This window comes from Ictidomys tridecemlineatus, chromosome 3 (genome assembly GCF_052094955.1).
Source record: "Ictidomys tridecemlineatus isolate mIctTri1 chromosome 3, mIctTri1.hap1, whole genome shotgun sequence".
Lineage (NCBI taxonomy): Eukaryota > Metazoa > Chordata > Mammalia > Rodentia > Sciuridae > Ictidomys > Ictidomys tridecemlineatus.
The window spans coordinates 97,600,815-97,618,828 of record NC_135479.1 but is presented as its reverse complement, the minus strand read 5'-3'; the positions used below and the strand labels follow the sequence as shown (position 1 = coordinate 97,618,828).

Below are 18,014 nucleotides of genomic sequence, written 5' to 3'. Positions count from 1 at the left end.
CGTGGAAGGACAGTGTTTTAAGGTCTTCTTATTAGATGAAAGACCAAAAGGTTCAAGTGTAGATAAAGAAAAGCTAGTGACTCTGTTTATATTTCAGTTATATGCTTTGGTTAGGGTTAAGTAGATATTGAGTATTATCTCGTGTTTTGATCATCCCAATGTAATCATCTATCTATTTTTAATATTTTTCTTTAGTTGTAGTTGGACACAATACCTTTATTTATTTTCTAAGTGGTGCTGAGGATCGAACTCAGCGCCTCACATATGCTAGGCAAGCCCTCTACTGCTGAGCCCTAGCCCCAGCCCTCATTTATTGTTATTTAAAGTAGAAATAGGAAGGATTTTAATTTTAGTATAAAATATTAAAGGTAGTTTTAAAGCATGTTGTTTTAGTCAGCTTGGCATCACTGTGACTAAAACACCTGAAAAGAACAATGTAGAGGAGGAAAAGTTTATTTTGGCTCATGGTTTTAGAGGTTCAGTCTATGGTCAATGCCCTGGGCTCAAGGTGAGGCAGAACATCATGGTGGACAAGGGTGGAGGAGGAAAGCAGCTCAGGACATGACACTAGGCAAGAGTTCTGCTCATGGACATAACTGCCAGCAGCACACCCTGCAGTGATCTGCCTGCTCCAGCTACCCCCACCTGCTTACAGCTACTGCCCAGTCCATTCCTATCAGTGGGTTAACTGCTGAGTATTGAGGCTTGCACACCCAGTGAATGCTTCATCTCCAAACATTGTCACATTGTCTCACACATGAGCTTCTGGGGTACACCTTATGTGTGGACCACAACATGGGTCTCTATATTAATGGTATGAACTCAGTTTCATGGTAACATGCTGTTTTCAAGGGAGATTGCAAAAAAGTTTGTTGGGTTCTAGAATTACATACCAGATTGGAAAGTTAAAAGAAATAGGCTTGTGGCAGATATCATTAAATAGTAACATTGAAGTGTATGATTGGCAGTTTTCAGATTTTTTTTTCCTTTCATTTTACATCAATGTCTTACAGTAGAAATACCAACAGATGGTTTATAGACTATTCCCGATACTCCTACAGTTTAAAATTGTCACTTGTTTAGTGCTGGATTGTTAATTAAATGTTTTTATTTCACAGTTGTTAGCACTTTGCAATTTTTTATGGGTATTAGGCAGTTAACAACCCAAAATAATCACTTGGGGTTTCATTTTCCTCAAGTTTGCTATAGAAGTGAGAAAACTCCCCGTTAGCACTAACTTAGCTGAGTCTGCATAGTTATGAGGAGTTATAGGGAAAGTTGTTTGGGATATTATAATTTATCTTCTGAAGCATGCTAATAGTCTCCATAAACTTTGTATGTCAGAACATTTTATTTTTTGGGGCGGGCTGGGGATTGAACTCGGGGACACTTGACCAATGAGCCATATCCTCAGCCCTATTTTGTATTCTTTTTAGATACAGGGTCTCACTGAGTCACTTTGTGCCTCACTTTTGTTGAGGCTGGCTTTGAACTCTCGATCCCCTGCCTCAGCCTACCAATTACAGGTGTGCGCCACTGCACCTGGGGAACATATTTCTAAGTGTCTTCTGATTGCTTTTAATAAGTAGCATGTTTTTTATTATGTCTTGTGTTTTTTTTTTTTTATCTACACATGACATTACAATGATCTTGGCAATTCATATCATTGGGGTATAATTTCTCATTTTTCTAATTGTATAGATTACAGAATCACACTGGTCATAGAGTCACCTGTATACATATATCAATCATAATGTCTATTCTGCTGCCCTTCCTATCCCCCCTATTCCTCCTCTCCCCTCCCATCATTTCTCTCTATCCCATCTAATGTGACACACTTTTTTTTTCTTTTTATCATCACAACATCATATATGTATTCTGAATAACAATGAGGTTCTCCTTCCATCTTCCGTGCAGTTCCCCTTCTCCCTGTTTTCCCTCCCACCTCTCTTCCCTATTTAGTGGTAGTCGTATTCTCATGCTTGTGTTCTTTGCTAAAGCACATTCACTTTTACTTATAAGCTTCATCCTTTCAGGTGCTACTTTTTCCCTTATCTATTTCTTCCTTTCTCGACCTTTCTTCTCTCACCCCTCAGAAAAAGAAAAAAGGTCAGCAAGTTAACAACTAGATCTTAAAACATGAACCCAGCAAGCCCTTGAGTCTCAGTGGGCTTACATGCTTTGCCAAGTTCCTTTTTGGAAATTGGAATTTTAAAATATTTTTCTGTTTTCATGATGTTTTTTTCCTAATTTGGAAAGGGAACCTTTGCCCATGGAGGGACTGTACCAGTTTTACTCATCTGCACAGTGTGGGTATCTATTTTCATGTCCGTTGTTGCAGCCTCTCCTGTAGGAAAGGAGAAGATGAAAAGTGCAGGTTCGAGGCTCTCAACCAGTTCCCTTCTCCTTTGTGATATTTTACGGGCTTTAGGAGTGACAGTGTTTACATGAGGTATGGCTTACTTTCTAGGGACAAAACCTTCTTCTACAGTGTGTTTGGAGGGAGTCAGTGAAGTAGTTGGGTAGCGATAGTTTTCATCTAAAGTTTTCTTTTGTATATTTTGCTGCATGTGGATATTAAGCAAAGACATTATTAAACTTTTGTTTTCTTTGCTAATGGTAGACTGGCCTGAGAACCAGTTATCTGCTGGCTGTGGTTGGCATAGGGAAAACTGGGTGCACTCAGATCTCTGCCTGATTCCCTCTTGTTTTTCTAGTAAAGATTGTGACTTGGCAAGGCACACTTTGGGCTGTTACAATTTTCTGGTCCTGATTTCTTCAAGTTATGCTCCAAACCCTTATTAACACTTGCAGCGTCTTCATGTCTTTCAAACAGATATTTCCTTAAAGTGTCAGTAAGATACTCTTCTGGGAAAATTGTAGCAGGATACTAAGTACTATTTGAGTGACATTTTTAATAGTGTAGAAATTATGGGGTTTGGGGCTGGGGATGTGGCTCAAGCGGTAGCGCGCTCGCCTGGCATGCGTGTGGCCCGGGTTCGATCCTCAGCACCGTATACCAACAAAGATGTTGTGTCCGCTGAGAACTAAAAAATAAATATTAAAAATTCTCTCTCTCTCTCTCTCTCTCTCTCTCTCTCTCTCTCTCTCTCTCTCTCTCTCTCTCTCTCTCTCTCTCTCTCACTCTCTCTTAAAAAAAAAAAAAGAAAAAAAGAAATTATGGGGTTAAAAAACGTGGGCTAACTAGGTTGAAGAAATTGGTCTTACCTTCGAGCTTTTCCAATGCATGTTAGCATGTTACAATTTCTGAAGTCTTACCATAAAGAACTTATGCTAGGTTTCTGTTCACTTGACTAAAAGGCTCAGGGGTCACTCCAGTTAAATTGGGCTAATTGGGCTGCGCAAAATAACCACACAAGAGACATAAATACCTTTGAGGTCGCTGTGACGGCTCCTCTGACCTTAAGGGTCTGTAGGAAGAGAGAGCGAGAGCCCGCGCTGACCCCTTTTATCGAGGAGAAGGTATTCAAATGAGGCAAGGGGGTCAGGTTCCACTGTCAGCAGGTTGACTGACATCTGGGTAGGCCACACCCAAGGGCACAGTAAGAGAAGGGGATACACACACAAGGCACTTCCATGGAAGATTCTATCTAAACAGGTCGAGGGGTTATAACAGGTGAGCATAGCTTCACTCATGAGGCTGTAGCAAGAGACACCCATGCACGAGACATCGACCCTCAAACCCAAGAAGGGTGGGGAAAGCTCTGCCACATTTCTGTGACTGAGCACCTCAGCAGCCAGTTGGGGGGTGTGACTCAGTCACGTGTGAGGTTGGTCTCCCACAAACCTATTTATTTGTTAACTATGTGTATTGATTTCCTGATGCTACCTGTAATAAATACCACAAACTGGGTGGGCTTAACCTAGCAGATACCTATCCTTTTAGAGGCCAGAAGTCTGAAATAAGGGTGCTTGGCTGGACCATGTTCTCTGTGTTGATTCCAGAGAAAGATCCGCTCTTGCCTCTTCCAAGCATCTATGGTGGTCCTGGATGTGGTGGTGTCTTGCTGGTCCTCAGCTTGTGACAGTAAAGTCCAGTGTCTTTCTCCATATTCCTGTGGCACACTTTAATCTGTGTGTGTCTGTTTCCACACTGCTTGTTCTTGGGCGGGGAGGTGGCTCACTGGTAAAATGCTCTCCTACCATGGTGAAGGCCCTGAGTTTGATCCCTAGCATTGTAGCAAAACAACAAAACCCCCCCAAACAACACAAAACCAAATTTCCCTGTTCTTATAGGACACTGGTCATTGGATTAGGGCCCACTGAAGTCTAATATGACTTCGTCTTGGTGACATCTGCACACCTGTTTTTACCCACAGGTTCTGACTGGTCATGAATTTGGGGGGACATTCAAACCAGTACATTATGTGAAAAGGTTGTAGTGGTCACATAAACCCGTGCACACGGAGTGCTGGTATCCAGGCGGCACACTCCGAAGGAGGTGTATTTGCGCCTGTCCTGGTCCTGGCTATTGGGAGCTGAAGCCAGTCGGAGGTCGTAGGCAAGTGGAAAAGTGGTGGACTGTGCCTCCCTTCTCCTACTGAACTCTGATCGTGAACTTCCCCTTTCCTTCTAGAGTTGTCTACATCTTTGGCCCACCAGTTAAGGAACCTCCTACTGACGTGACGCCCACTTTCTTAACAACAGGGGTGCTCAGCACTTTGCGTCAGGCCGACTTTGAGGCTCACAACATCCTCAGGGAGTCTGGTGAGTTGCTCCTTCTGCTGGCCGCTGCACTCCCACTGTGTTGGGAAGCTTGGCCTTACGGTATCTAGCAGGAGGATGTAGCTTTTGATTTTTAATACTTTTGTTTTATGATTTATTATTGATAGTTCATTGATGTTGCCTTTAAATAAAATGTGTTTACTTTAAATAAAATGTGTTTACCTTTGTGGCTATTTGCAGACACAGCCAGAGCAGCTGAAAGTCTGAATTGCCTGCTCATGCCCAGAACAGCCAAGGTGTGATGGAGGCAGAGCGCTTCCTGCCTCCATTCTCAGGCTGTAAACAGGTGTCCTTTACACTGTGACGGTGCCATGCTTTTTACATTTTCGTGCTTTGCTAAATGATTTTGCTATGTAAAGTCACCCTTGAGCATGTTGCTTGAGTACTGTCATGGTACTGAACCCAATGAAGCTCTGATGTACCCTATAAGAAAACCTTTGTGCTAGGTGGGTTAGTCAGGCCTGAGTTACAGTGCTATTGGTTTTAAACTACAATAATGAGGTGTCCTGAGTCGATGGAGATGTTCCCAGCAGCTTGGAGGCACCTCCTGGTTTTTCCCAGGAGCACCAAGTCCTTGTTTGCGGATTCAGGATTTGAGGATGGGACATGGCGTGACTGCCTTGGATGAGAATCCACTCTCCCTCTCTAGATGTCCCTTCTCTGGAACTGTGCTGCACGGGTTAAATTTGGTGAATTTGTATTTGTGGTTGAGTCTGCAGCCCTGTGGGAGGAACCCAGTGCCTGATGACTATCCTGCCTGGGGGTGCCCATGCTGACCTTGTCTGGGCGGAGTCACAGAAATAGGTTCTTTTCCCTGGTGTGTGGATTGGTTCTGCATATCTGTTTCCCTAGGGTATTCTGGGAAAATCAGCCAGATGCCAGTGATTTTGACCCCCTTGCACTTCGATCGAGACCCACTTCAGAAGCAGCCTTCATGCCAGAGGTCTGTGGTCATTCGAACCTTCATCACAAGTGACTTCATGACTGGTGTGCCTGCGACACCTGGCAACGAGATCCCTGTGGAGGTATGCATGTTTCTTTCTAATGTGCATTTCAGGACCTCATGATTCTATGATACAGTGACTTGAATAGGCTGTGCTGAAGTTGATATTTTTGGGATTGGTTCTCTTTTTTTTTCCTGTCTTCGTTTATTTGACCATTTAATATTTGGCAGCAGAAAAGGCCCTTAAATTTAATATGCCCTGCAGATGTCTGATTGCTATGTAGAAAGTCACCAACTGTAATTTACAGTTTTATCTAATCCTGCCAGCCCCTGTACTTCTCCAAGTGCAGGAAACCCTGGGAGTGAAGAGGAGTTTGTAAGGATGAGGTTTGATGGTGCATGGCCAGGTGTGAACCTCCTAAGGCTTTGCCTGTCATGCTTCCAGTTCCAATTTTGATCATTTTCTTTCACCCTCTGTCTTTCCACCACAGTGGGCCAAAGGAGCCCCTTACATAATAGCAACTGAAAATCAAACTCAGACTTTAATGTGAGGTCCTGGTTCTAGCTGAATAGCTGGCTTGTGGGGAATGTGGCTTAAATTTGCTGAATCTTTGGCCAATCAAGTGACCAGGCCATCCTCTCTTCCTGTGCACTTTACAGTGACTGATGATAGTGCATCAGTGTCCCCTGCGTGGCTGAGTTGCACGTGTAAGCCACAAGTGACTTGTAGAGCCATTTACTGGGTGCCGTGGCAGTGTCAGGTCACTGTATATGTAGGCACTTGTGGACTGATGGCGGGCATCTCTTGTCTTCCAGTACCTGTCCGTGGACTACACTGAGTAGTACTGATTTGAAGTCACTAATATCTATTATAGAGTGAGATAGGTTCACTCTGTAAGATTATTCAGAGATCATTCCATGTTCATGAAGGATGGTAGTAAAACTAGATGACATCTGAATGTTAAATTGCAAAGCACGCCCTCTGGGACTGTTGGATGTGCAGTGGAATCTGACTCTTGTGTTTGTAATCTTTCTTTTTATCACAGGTGGTGTTAAAGATGGTCACTGAGATTAAGAAGATTCCTGGTATTTCTCGAATTATGTATGATTTAACTTCAAAGCCCCCAGGAACTACTGAGTGGGAGTAATAAACTTTTTGTTCTGTTAAAGTACTGTGTGCAGTTTAAATTGATTAGAAATCATTCTCATTATTAACATTCAGTACTGTGAAAAAAGTTACTGGAGCAGCTCCATCACATCCAAGTTCTCCACAGCAAAGATCTGCAGCTCTAGTGCGGAGTTATGGATAACCAAAAGGTACTGAAGAGTGTGGCTGGGCACTATTGCCCACACCCAGACAGGCCAGTGCTGCTTTTGCCTCTGCCTTGTGCATTCTTAGTATAGAATCACAGTTGCTATGATGTCTCTATCTACGAAGGTGGATGAGGGTGGGTGATTGGCCTCTTGTCTCCTTGCCAGTTTCTAAGAGGAGTTAGAAACACCCAGTGATTATCAGTGTGACTGTGTGTATCTTTTGGAGAATTTGGGTTTCCCTGTGACATTATTTCTGTAAAGGGTAAGGAAGAGATAAAACAAACTTCCTCAGACAAAGACATAAGTGGGCTGATCCAGTAGCCACTTTTACAAGATACTGGAGCTGTTGAACGTAAGCTACGGTGGGTGAAATGGGAAAACCACCTGGAATTTATGGAAGCACATTAGGATTTTATGACATCCCAGCTATGGGCAGGAAGAAACTCTGAATGTTCTCAAATGTATATGAACCATCTCACTGTTTTTAACCCTTGTTCCACGTCAGTGCCATGTTCCTCATGCCAGCCTGTTAACTGATAAGGAACTCTCCCAGCCTGTGCAGCTGCTCCCAGAGCCTTGCATGGAGTTTCTGCTCCATCTCCTGAAGAGTCTTCTGTTTCCATGATGTTGTGGTGTCCAGCGTAACACAGGTGGAGCTCACGAGGAGACTTGAAACCCTTGTTTTGTTGGTCAGAGGAGTCCCAGGGCACAGAAGCCGTGATGCATGCCTGCAGCCCAGGAGGAGAGAGGAAGATGCTTTCATCATCCAGTAAAGAGTTGTAAAATGACCTCTTAGGTCCGTTCTTTAAACAGATGCAATACTTGCTGCTCAGTCTGTGACCACTCTTGGCCCATGCAAGCTATTTGCCAAACCTTGTAATCCTTTCTCCCATCTAATCTGTGTGCTTGATGGCCATTGCTGCCAGCTGTTAAACTGATCCTTTATAGCATTCATATAAGCATGACAGAAACCTACAGTCATAGGCTTCAATTCTGCGTCTTACCTAATTTAGGTCTTGTCTAGTAATCAGGTACAAATTTTGTTTGGGATTCAGAGTGAGAAAAAACTTCTGTGTGGCAGAAGTCATATTTTCATTCTGGCTGGTCCAGAGACCCTTGCCAAATTGCTGCTGGACCGACAATGGCAGGTTCTGTCTGTCACAGCAGACACCCTTGCCCAAGGCCGTGGAGTGTGCATCTCCTGCAGAGCACAAAGGGTCATTCTCCATCCTGCTGAGGAGTCAGTCATAGTAGCCTTCCAGAAGGGAGGATATGATAGTGACCTGGTCTTAAGAAATTTTAAAAATGAATTTAGAGCTAGAATAGACCAGCTATCAAATGCTCACCAGCATGCATTCATACAAGTTGATGTTTTTTTAAAAAAAAAACACAAAAAACACTATTGCAGACATGTTCTATGGTTTTTGTATTCAAGCACACAGTGGGAATTACAAAGAATATATAGTAAGATCACCTCCCCTGCTGGTCCCACAGAACGCTGTTCCACTGTGATGTGAAAATGGCCAGGTGACCACAGAGGTTGGATCCTGGACATTCATAGTAAATGATGTTCAGAACCCTTGAGAAATTTGAAGTTAAAAAAATAGTTTTTTAAGTTTGCCTCACTTTTGTGTTTTTGTGATATTTTCTTCATAAACACCTCTTTATATAAAGCCTTCAACCTCTGCAGTACTGGGAATCCAGCCCAGGCCCCCACACACTGGGCCAGTGTTCTAGCACTGAGCTGCGCCCCACCCTGTGTAATCCTCCTCAGTACTAGAAAGATGGTTTCCCCAAAACACCTTCATGTGATGTGATTTAGTTTTTGAAAATATTTCCTGGAATTCAGAACTTTCCTAATATTTGATGTCTGTCTTCCTTTGCACAACACCTTACTTCATGCCGTACAGTGTTCCCCAGACCTCCACGGTATTCACCAAGCCACCGTGAAAAGGAAAGGTTGCAGTTCCATTTACAGCTGAGGAAATAAGCTCAACTCAGGAATGGTTACCTAATACAGTTAAGATTTTTTTTTTTTTTAAGAGAGAATTTTAATTTTAATTTTTTTTTTTTAGTTTTCGGTGGACACAATATCTTTGTATGTAGTGCTGAGGATCGAACCCGGGCCGTACGCATGCCAGGCGAGCCTACCGCTTGAGCCACATCCCCAGCCCCCAGTTAAAAATTAAATGTCAGGTTTCCTTAGTCCCATTAGTCCTTTCATTAGTGTTTTCTGACGCCTAAAATTACATAAACGTAATTACTTGATGGGTTGTTTTTGGCCAATGCTAGGGTGACTTCCTGCCTCCAAGCATGTCACTAGTTATCCTGGGCAGATCATAGCCTCATATCTGTGCTCACCTCAACCTGGGACACTTCCCTGGTGTACACACACGATACCTATTAGAGGATGTCAGGTCAATGACAATATAATTTGCTCCTAAGATTGTCAGACAAAATCATTTTTAAAATAAATACAAAGTACCCAGTCCTGCCCATAGAGGATCATCAGCTATGTTAGCAGTAAAACCTGGCGTAGTTTCTGAAGCTGTGTTCAGGTGTGCCTGGGAGACAGGTTTGCTGTCTTCTCAGCTTCCATAATCTCAAGTAGCTGCGTGCATGTGGCCAGACAAGCACGTGCTGGTTTCCTGGCTGGGTCTCAGCCTCCCTCCTGATGACCTGTTTCAGAACACCTGGACTTCCTTCTCAGGTGAGGCCATTCAGGGGGAGCAGGCCACTCTGCCATCAGAGTCGGAGTAATAAACTTTTTGTTCTGTCAAAGTACCATATGCAGAAATCATCAGACAGTTGTGTCAACTTGGACAAGTCATTTGTTTCTTTTTTGGTCATTTTTTGACGATTCTGTATAGACCAGCAACACATGACCACTTGGGAACCCATCAGAATGTTCCTGGTGGCAGTGTGTTTTGAAAGCATGTTTTTGAGAGGGTATGCTTGGGCCTTGGGACAAGTAAAATTCCCCCCTCCTCAGCACCAGCCCTTGGCACAGCCACAGTCCAGGCTTTTGGTTTTCTGCATTGAAGAGGTAACTTTGCAGCCCTTAAGGCAGTGCTTGGAAGGAAGCTCTCTGTGCAGATGTCAGTCACAAATGCTTTGAAGTGAGAGTCCTCTTTGGACTATGTGAGTTTCATGAGATTGCACTCTTCTAGAAGTTTCTCTGATATCTTCACGCCCAGTGTCAGAACCCTGCCCCTTCCCACCTTCCACACCAGTCCTGTACACTGCTTGACAAACTCACTGTTTCTGGGATTTTCACTGAAATCTGGTGAGACTGGCCTTAGATAGCACCCCAGTGGATGCTCCCTCCCCTGTCTCATATCACAGATGTAACTGGAAACAGCACAGATGGATGCATCCCCTCTTGGATGCACCCTTTTGTCCTTATGGAGGTGACTTGGCTATACCAGGTGGTTCAGCAACCAGGGTGTCTTCCCCACTGTGGGGAAATGGCAGTGGAATGTCAGGGCCCTAATACTCCTGAATTGCTAGTCAGGGATCTCTACCTTGGTTGCCTGTTATTACTACCTGAAAAATTAAAAAAAAAACAAAAAATTATCCAGACCTCCAGTTAGACTAACTTAGAACCTCAGGGTGAAGCCTAAGCATTTGCAGTCATAAATCTCACAGTTGGAATAAGTTGTTATTGACGGACACACCTGGCCTGTCTAGTTCTGGCTTCAAATCCTAGTCAGACCTATAAGTGAGAAATGTAGGCTGCTGGGACTGTCTTCCCAAAGGTCTCAGCTAAATCCATTCAGATGAGGGGCCAGATTCTGGGTGTTCTGCCTATGCTATGTCATAGGGCAGACTCCTATGGTACTTTTGGGACAGCTTGAGATAATTACCTGTGTGAATGTCAACAATTGAACAGGCCTCTTTGAATCTCTTCCTACTCCTTTTACTTTTCCCTCAGAGGAGAGTCCATTCCTGTGCTGCAGCCACCCCAGTTCTGACAATAGCTTGGCCACAAACCTGAGCAGCTTTTCCTGCACCAGTGGAGAAAGTCTCCTGTGGCTGTCACCTGAGCATCTGTCTGAACAAGAGATTGCCCATATGAAACCCAAGTTTCCTGAAGTAGAACTGTGGAGCGCACTTTGTCTTTGTGGTGAATCCTTGGGCAGCTTGGGACCTTGTTATGGGCCCTTGGTTATGTGACCATGAGACCTCGGGGAGTCTTGGGCATATTAGGCTCAGCAACAGCAAGGTCCTGAGCTGTCCAGGAAGCCTGAACCTTGAATAAATCCAAGTGGAATTCTTGTCTTTGCAGAACAGATTTTTTTCCCTTTTAATATTTTTTTAGTTACACAGAATACCACTACTTTATTCATTTTTTTTAATGTGCCGTGTATTAAACCCAGGGCCTCACATATGCCGGGTGAGTGCTCTACCGCTGAGCTGTGAGCCCAGCCCCAGAACAGATGTTTAAGATAAGTAATTTTCTGTCTTTGCATCTACTGTGACCATTGTTACAATCTTATAACACATGAAGAAGTGAATGTAAACCTCTTGCACAAATTTTTATAAAGAAATATTTTGTTAATTGGAGCAGGTAGTAGCTGTGAAATCACCACTGTGCTGTACTGCAGTGTCTGTTATAACTGCCACATAAAACAGCTTTGCTAAAATGAATGTGAAATGACTGATCTTTTTTGTCTTCAGTGTGCTTTATAAAGGAGGAAATGACGACTTATATTTTGTCATTAGGCCTCAGTGTTTATCAGAAGGTGAGAGAAATAAGAGCAAAGAAGACAGATGTTTTCAGAATATGTGAAATAAATCATACCCACTGTCAGGGATTTCTTGAAAATAAACCATCTGTTTCCCTTACCTATGTGGGAGGGTCAGCATTTTGCACATGTTAGCAGTGGACAGAAAATACTGCATAACTTTTCAACTTAGTTATCAGCTAAAAGTGTTCTCATGCCTGTGTGATTTCAAAATCAGTCATATATGCATATATATGAACAAACGTGACTTTCCTACATGTCATGTATATTTGATCACATCTTTTCTCAGTTTCTCAAAACAAATTACTTCTATGATTTTGGTATATAACTTAAATTCTTTTAATTGGAACTGTGTTATGTTTGTATGAGTGAAGATTAGAGGAGATAACCATGCTTATTTTTAAGTTTTTAAATTTTTTAATATGAGGGATGGAACCCAACCATGCTTAACCACATAAGCCACATCCCTGGTCCTTTATTTTTTCTTTCAGTTTCTCACCAGGTTGCTTAGGGCCTTTGCTAAGTTGCTGAGTTTGGCCTCAAACTTGCAGTCCTCCCGCCTCTGCCTCCCCAGCTGCTGGGATTACAGGTCTGCTATCACGCCCAGCAACAACCATGTTTAGAAACCAAATTCATTGATTATTTTCAGGCCACACATTGCTCTGGCCTGTTTTCTTTAAGATCAGTGACCTGGTCAGGCATTCTGAGAAGACTAGTTAATTCAACTGTATTTTGAAAGTTTTTTTTTTTTTTTAAAAAAACATAGCTTAAGATAAAAATATTAGTTCTTATCTTCAAATCTTAGATAAAGCTATAATTCTACCTTTCAAAAATACTTCTATAAAAACTATACCACACAAAATTTTAAAATATTCTATGAATTATTCTAAAGAGTTTATGTAGAATAGATCCTAAGAAAAGTAGTTAGAAATCTGATCACTTTGATCTTGCTCTTGCCAAATAATCTGTTAAATTCTAATTATTAAATGCTTTTTTAATATTTCAAGGTCCTGTTCCATATGCATATATTACTGTCCTTTTAGACATATAATCTGTCAAAACAATTTTTTTTTTTTTAGTCAATTTTAAGTTAATGTTAGGACAGTGTTAAAAATTCACACTCTGGGGCTGGGGGTATGGCTCAAGCGGTAGCGGGCTCGCCTGGCATGCGTGCGGCCCGGGTTTGATCCTCAGCAAACAAAGATGTTGTGTCCGCCAAAAACTAAAAAATAATTATTAAAAAATTCTCTCTCTAAAACAAATTCACACTCTGGCTTTATAAAACAGTGGGAACACAAGGGCCTTTTGTCAAGATGCTGAGGTTAGACTTAAACTTCCAATCCTCCTGCCTCAGTCTCCAAAACTGCTGGGATTGGATGTGTTTTTGAATGCAATTTGCTATCAAATTAAGGATTTGGGCATTTATGTTCATCAGGGATATTGGTCTATAGTATCCCTTCCTTGATGTATGTTTGTCTGTTTTGGTATCAGTTATTATACTGGCTTCATAGAATGTATTTGGGAGTGTTTCCTTCCTTAAATTATTCAATAATAATTGAATAAAGACTGGTGTTAGTTCTTTAAAGATCTGCTAGATCTTAACTGAGAATCTTTATGGTCCTGGACTTTTCTTTGTTGGAAGGTTTTATTTTATTTTATTTTCATGTCTTTAAAATATTTACTTACTTAGAATGTGTTAGAGGTTTTTAATTGCTGTTCCACTACTTGATACTGGTTTGTTTAGGTTTTCTATGTCTTCCTGGTTCAGTAAGGGCAGGTCATATATGTTTAGAAATTTCTTTCATCTTTTCTCTCATTCTGCTCAGTCTAATGAGGTTAGGTGCCAGGAGGCAGAATACCATAGGACTCTCAGGGATTTACAGTCTTGACTGCAGGTGGTCCAAACAGTTGCCCTGGCTCTTATGTCCAGACCTGGCAGTTCAGGTTTCATCTAGAAAGTCTCTTTAATTCTCTGGACAGGCCTATAAATAGTAGTCTTTGTCACAAAGGTACATTGAGTTTTAGGAAAAGGTTAGGCAATTAAATCTCAAGATTTCCAGGTTTCAGCTTTTGTAGAGGGGAATGCTACTCAGAACAGTGAAGCTGGATGGTGTTTATAAGGTGTATCTTTGAGCACTGAACACTGTAGAGGGGCCTGATAAATGAGGCAGCCACAGGCTATGTTAATTTTGTGGTTAAATAGTAGAGGAGCAAGAGATTTGTTGTCTATCATGATTGCACGCCTTGCAATTGTGTTTCTCAGTAAGGAGTAGGTGTATATAACCTGACATTTATTACCTTCCAGCTGCCACAAGGTCATGTGTGGCAGGTGCTCTTGGTGGCACCTCTGGCTGGCCCCTCTTGCTCCACAGAGAGCAAGGCTGGGAGTGGGAGGAGGGCCTGTTGTGTTTGACCCCAACATGTGTTTAGGTTAGTGTTCCTTCTCCAGCACTTGTACCTGTTCCTTTCCTAAGATGTGTCCTTAGCCTGCTCCTTCTCCAGATTCCCCCCAAGTCCAGGCCCTCAGCTGCCCCCAATCTGGCTTATGGCAAAGGCAACCTTGGGATTTTTCTTCTCCTCATCTCTTCCAGGCTGGTATGTCTACTCCAGAATACAGACTATGGCCTGTGTCAGTTGTGGTCTCCTCATTCCTCTGCTCAGAGCACCTTGGTGACCTATTGCCTGTGAGATGATGCCCAGGCTTCACTGGGATACAGCTGTTCTTCCAGCTCTAAGACCCTGCCCTCTACCACTGGGTCCTTCAGACTTCAGGCTTCTCTCTGTTCCTGTGTGTGTCCCCAGCCGTGCTCCCTGTAGGCTGTAGTTACTCCCCTCACCCACATGATGTAAGGCCACCCCAGTCTGCCTTTTGAAAGCTCCCTTTATTTGCTCTAAGCCAGAACACTGGCTGCTTACTTTCCGGAGCAGATCCATATCTGGTCAACATCTGTCACAGCATTTATGTTCTGCTTTGCCTTGCAGTTCACCTGCTTCCCAACTCAGTTGCAGACTGTGGGGAGAGCGCCGTCTTCACTTCTTTTGGGTGCTGGCAGCACCTGTCCTGTGAGAGGTGCTCGGCAGATCCTCGATGCTGCATTCTGTGTGTTAGGTGTCAGTGCCTGCCTTTGGTCACAGACCTAGTTTTAAGCTGTCAGTGATTACCAGGGAAACTGGGCTCGTGCCATCCAGCCTTGCCAGGGGTGGGTCAGGAAGGCTGAGGTAGTCAGCAGGGCAGACGCCCCTGGGGTGCGAAGGTGGAGAGCAAGGTTGGTCTCCTGGACCCTTTCCCTCACTTGTGACGGTGGAAGTCACATCATCAGGGAGGTCTATAGCCACCCCAGGCACCAACCTCACACTCACGGAGTCTGTGAGGATGAATCACCCTTCTTTTTAGGTGTAGCCGCTGGCACACTTCAGTGAGTAGCAGTCACGTGAACTGCCAGCTCCGTGTGGGCCTCTGCTACCCCAGCAGATGGCTTTGGCTTTGCGTCGCTGTGCATGTGCTGTGCAGCAATGACAGGAACAGCCGAGCTGGCCGGCCATGGGCGCCATGACCTGAGACCTAGCTGGTATGCAGTGCCTGTCCAGATAGAGCTGATTGTTATTTCCCGCCTTGGGAGTTGGGCTGGGGTGTTCTGAAAAACAAAATTTTACAGCAAATGAGAACTAAAACCTTGAGTAGATGAGAGGGCCCCAAGGTTGTGCTGGCACTGTGCGAGGTGAGGCGTGTAGTACAGTGAGGGCAGAGGAAGCAGGGGCTGGAGCAGGGGTGCCCAGGGGAAGGCGCGGGTTTCCTGCCACCAGGGTAGATGGCATATGTGGCATGTGGGCTCTGCTGCTCCTGCCTCTTCCAGGGCTGGACAGCTAGCCTCAGCGGGTCTGAGCTGGTGCCTGGTGTGTGCTGTACACCTGTTACCAGGGGACCCTCAGGGGTGTGACCCCAGAGTCCAGCTGCCCCAGCACTAGGTCCTCTCAACCCTGGAGGGGTGTGGCAGCAACAGTGTTTATTCCCCTGTAGTCTCTATTGTGTCACTGGGGCACCATGGCACAGGGTGCTGGATGGTAGGTGCTGGTCATGACTCCTGTGATAGACAGGAGCCTGCTATCGGTACCCAAAGAATCTAGCCAGGGAGCAGGGTTCACAGTTGATGCTGAGTGAAGGAAACCAGGCTGGGGGGTTGAGAAGGAGCCACAGAGAGACTGCAGCTTGTCCTGCAGTGCAGGCAGTGACACCCTGGCCAATGAGAGCCCTCATCTGGGCTTTATTTCAGAAACAGTGTTGAGGTTTACCTGAGGCTCTGTGCCCGACAAAGGCCCAGCACTCCCACCGGAGAGGAGGGAAGCCCACTCGCTGATGAAGTTCCTATTTTAAGTTGTTTCTTTTCTTTTCTATCCTGTAGCACAACGTCAGCCCGCTTCAATATAAAATATATTTGCAGCCAGATATTGGGGTGGGGGGGTAAGGTCAATTTTTCTTTGTATTAAAAACTTTTCAACACTTTTTGGGAAACTCGTGGCTTCCCAGGACAAACTGAAATAAGATGGTTAGTGCAGTCCCATGAAGCTCTCATAGTGTGACTTGGTCCAATGACAAGTGAAGTTTAAGAGGCTTTGATGCCCCTCAGTTGCTCAGCTGTGTGTCTGGTTCACCCCCACCCCACCCCCGCCACCCTGTCTCTGTGCCTTTTATTATTTATTTAGCTGTCAGTCTGCTTCTTACCTTTGTCACTGGGAGAGAAAGGCAAGGGAGCAAACTGGTTTTCTTTCATAACTTCAGCCTAAAACAGTTCAGTGTTGGGGAAAACACTTGGCCTCAGGGAATTTCAGGCTTATCTCTTGCTGTACGGATTTCTAGAGGATGAAAGTGACAAGGGTCCAGGAAAGTGCTTTCCATTTATGTGATCATGTGGGCAGCAGAGGCTCCAGCACAGTTGGCTAGTGTTGAAGCAGCATGGACGCCTGCCTCAGGACTCCTGCCTGGGTGTACCTCCCACCACGGCAGAAGGAGGTCAGATGTACCAATCGTGGGCTTGCCACTCCCCTCCTGTCCCTTGGGCAGGCTTGTCTTGGTTCACTGCAGCATCCCCATCAAGGTGGATAAAAATGAGACACCAACCTGCTTCCTCCTTAGGAAGCAAGCCCAGAGTCAGCAGCCAGAACGGTGCCTGTGACAGCGTTCCTCTTCCAAGTTGGTCTGATGGCCTGACTTTAGAGCTGGTTTTTTAATCTTACAGGTCGTTTTAGAAAGAGTTTAGTTTTTTGTGGGGGTGGAGTGGGGCAGAGTACCAAGGATTGAACTCAGGGTCACTCAACCACTAAGCCACATCTCCAGCCCTATTTTTGTATTTTATTTAGAGACAGGGTCTCACTGAGTTGCTTAGCACCTCGCCAAGTTGCTGAGACTGGCTTTGAACTTGCGATCCTCCTGCCTCAGCCTCCTGAGCCACTGGGATTACAGGCATGTGCCACTGTGCCTGGCTCAGAGTTTAGCTTTTTTAGTTGTATGAAAAAAAGACAAATTTTAATGCCTTTAGTAGTCAATTCATTTATTTATTTAGCTAGCCATTGAATGCTCACTCTGTGCTTCAGTCTTCTATGAGACCGACAGAAGAAAATTTTAACACGACTTTCAGATACTTTGATTCTGCTTTCTGTTTTCATCAGTTTCTGGACAGCAAGAGTTTAGCGATTTTTTTAAACTTATGCAGCTTTTGGTGAGCCCTCCTGGGATCTCATGGTAGGTCTGGAGGAAAGAGATGAGCTTCTAATATGAGGGCCAGGATTAGGAAACGTAACCTGGTTTAGGTTGGTCCCCAAGCCCCACATGTCCATGAATCTAAGCCTTGGTATAGTAGGTGGTCTCTGGCTGAAGTGGCCCCCCAAGCAGGAGAATATCAGATCCCGTAGTGGAGCTGCAGAGAGGCAGGGTATTTTAGTGGTTAGAAGCAGGCTGACTATGTGTGGTGGCACACACCTTAATCCCAGCCACTTGGGAGGTGGAGACAAGAGCTGGAGTAGATGAGCCCCTGTACACATATGTCAGAAAGAGCAAATGAATTATGGGGTCTTTGAACTGCCCAATGACAGGCGATATCTCCCTTGGGAATTTCTCAGTGCAAAGGCACCCATTAAAGATTACCCAACCAATGTGGTGACGCCCTGTTCATAGGGGGATTCTGTGCCAGTCCCGGAATTTATTAGTTCATAACCTTGTGTTCAAATGCCTGCTGCCCAGAGGTAGAGAATTATAGGCACAAGCTGAT

General features: G+C 44.2%; 1 protein-coding gene across 1 annotated transcript in view; it reads left to right on the top strand.

The window, feature by feature from the left end:
- Gmps (guanine monophosphate synthase) overlaps positions 1-6,858 on the top strand; it is a 44,982-nt gene extending 38,124 nt beyond the window's left edge. Inside the window, exons 14-16 of the mRNA XM_078043526.1 lie at positions 4,598-4,728; positions 5,599-5,771; positions 6,736-6,858. Coding sequence (XP_077899652.1) covers positions 4,598-4,728; positions 5,599-5,771; positions 6,736-6,837 — 406 coding nt within the window. The 3' untranslated portion in view covers positions 6,838-6,858. The remainder of the gene's footprint in view (positions 1-4,597; positions 4,729-5,598; positions 5,772-6,735) is intronic.
- The last annotated feature ends 11,156 nt before the right edge of the window (positions 6,859-18,014 follow it).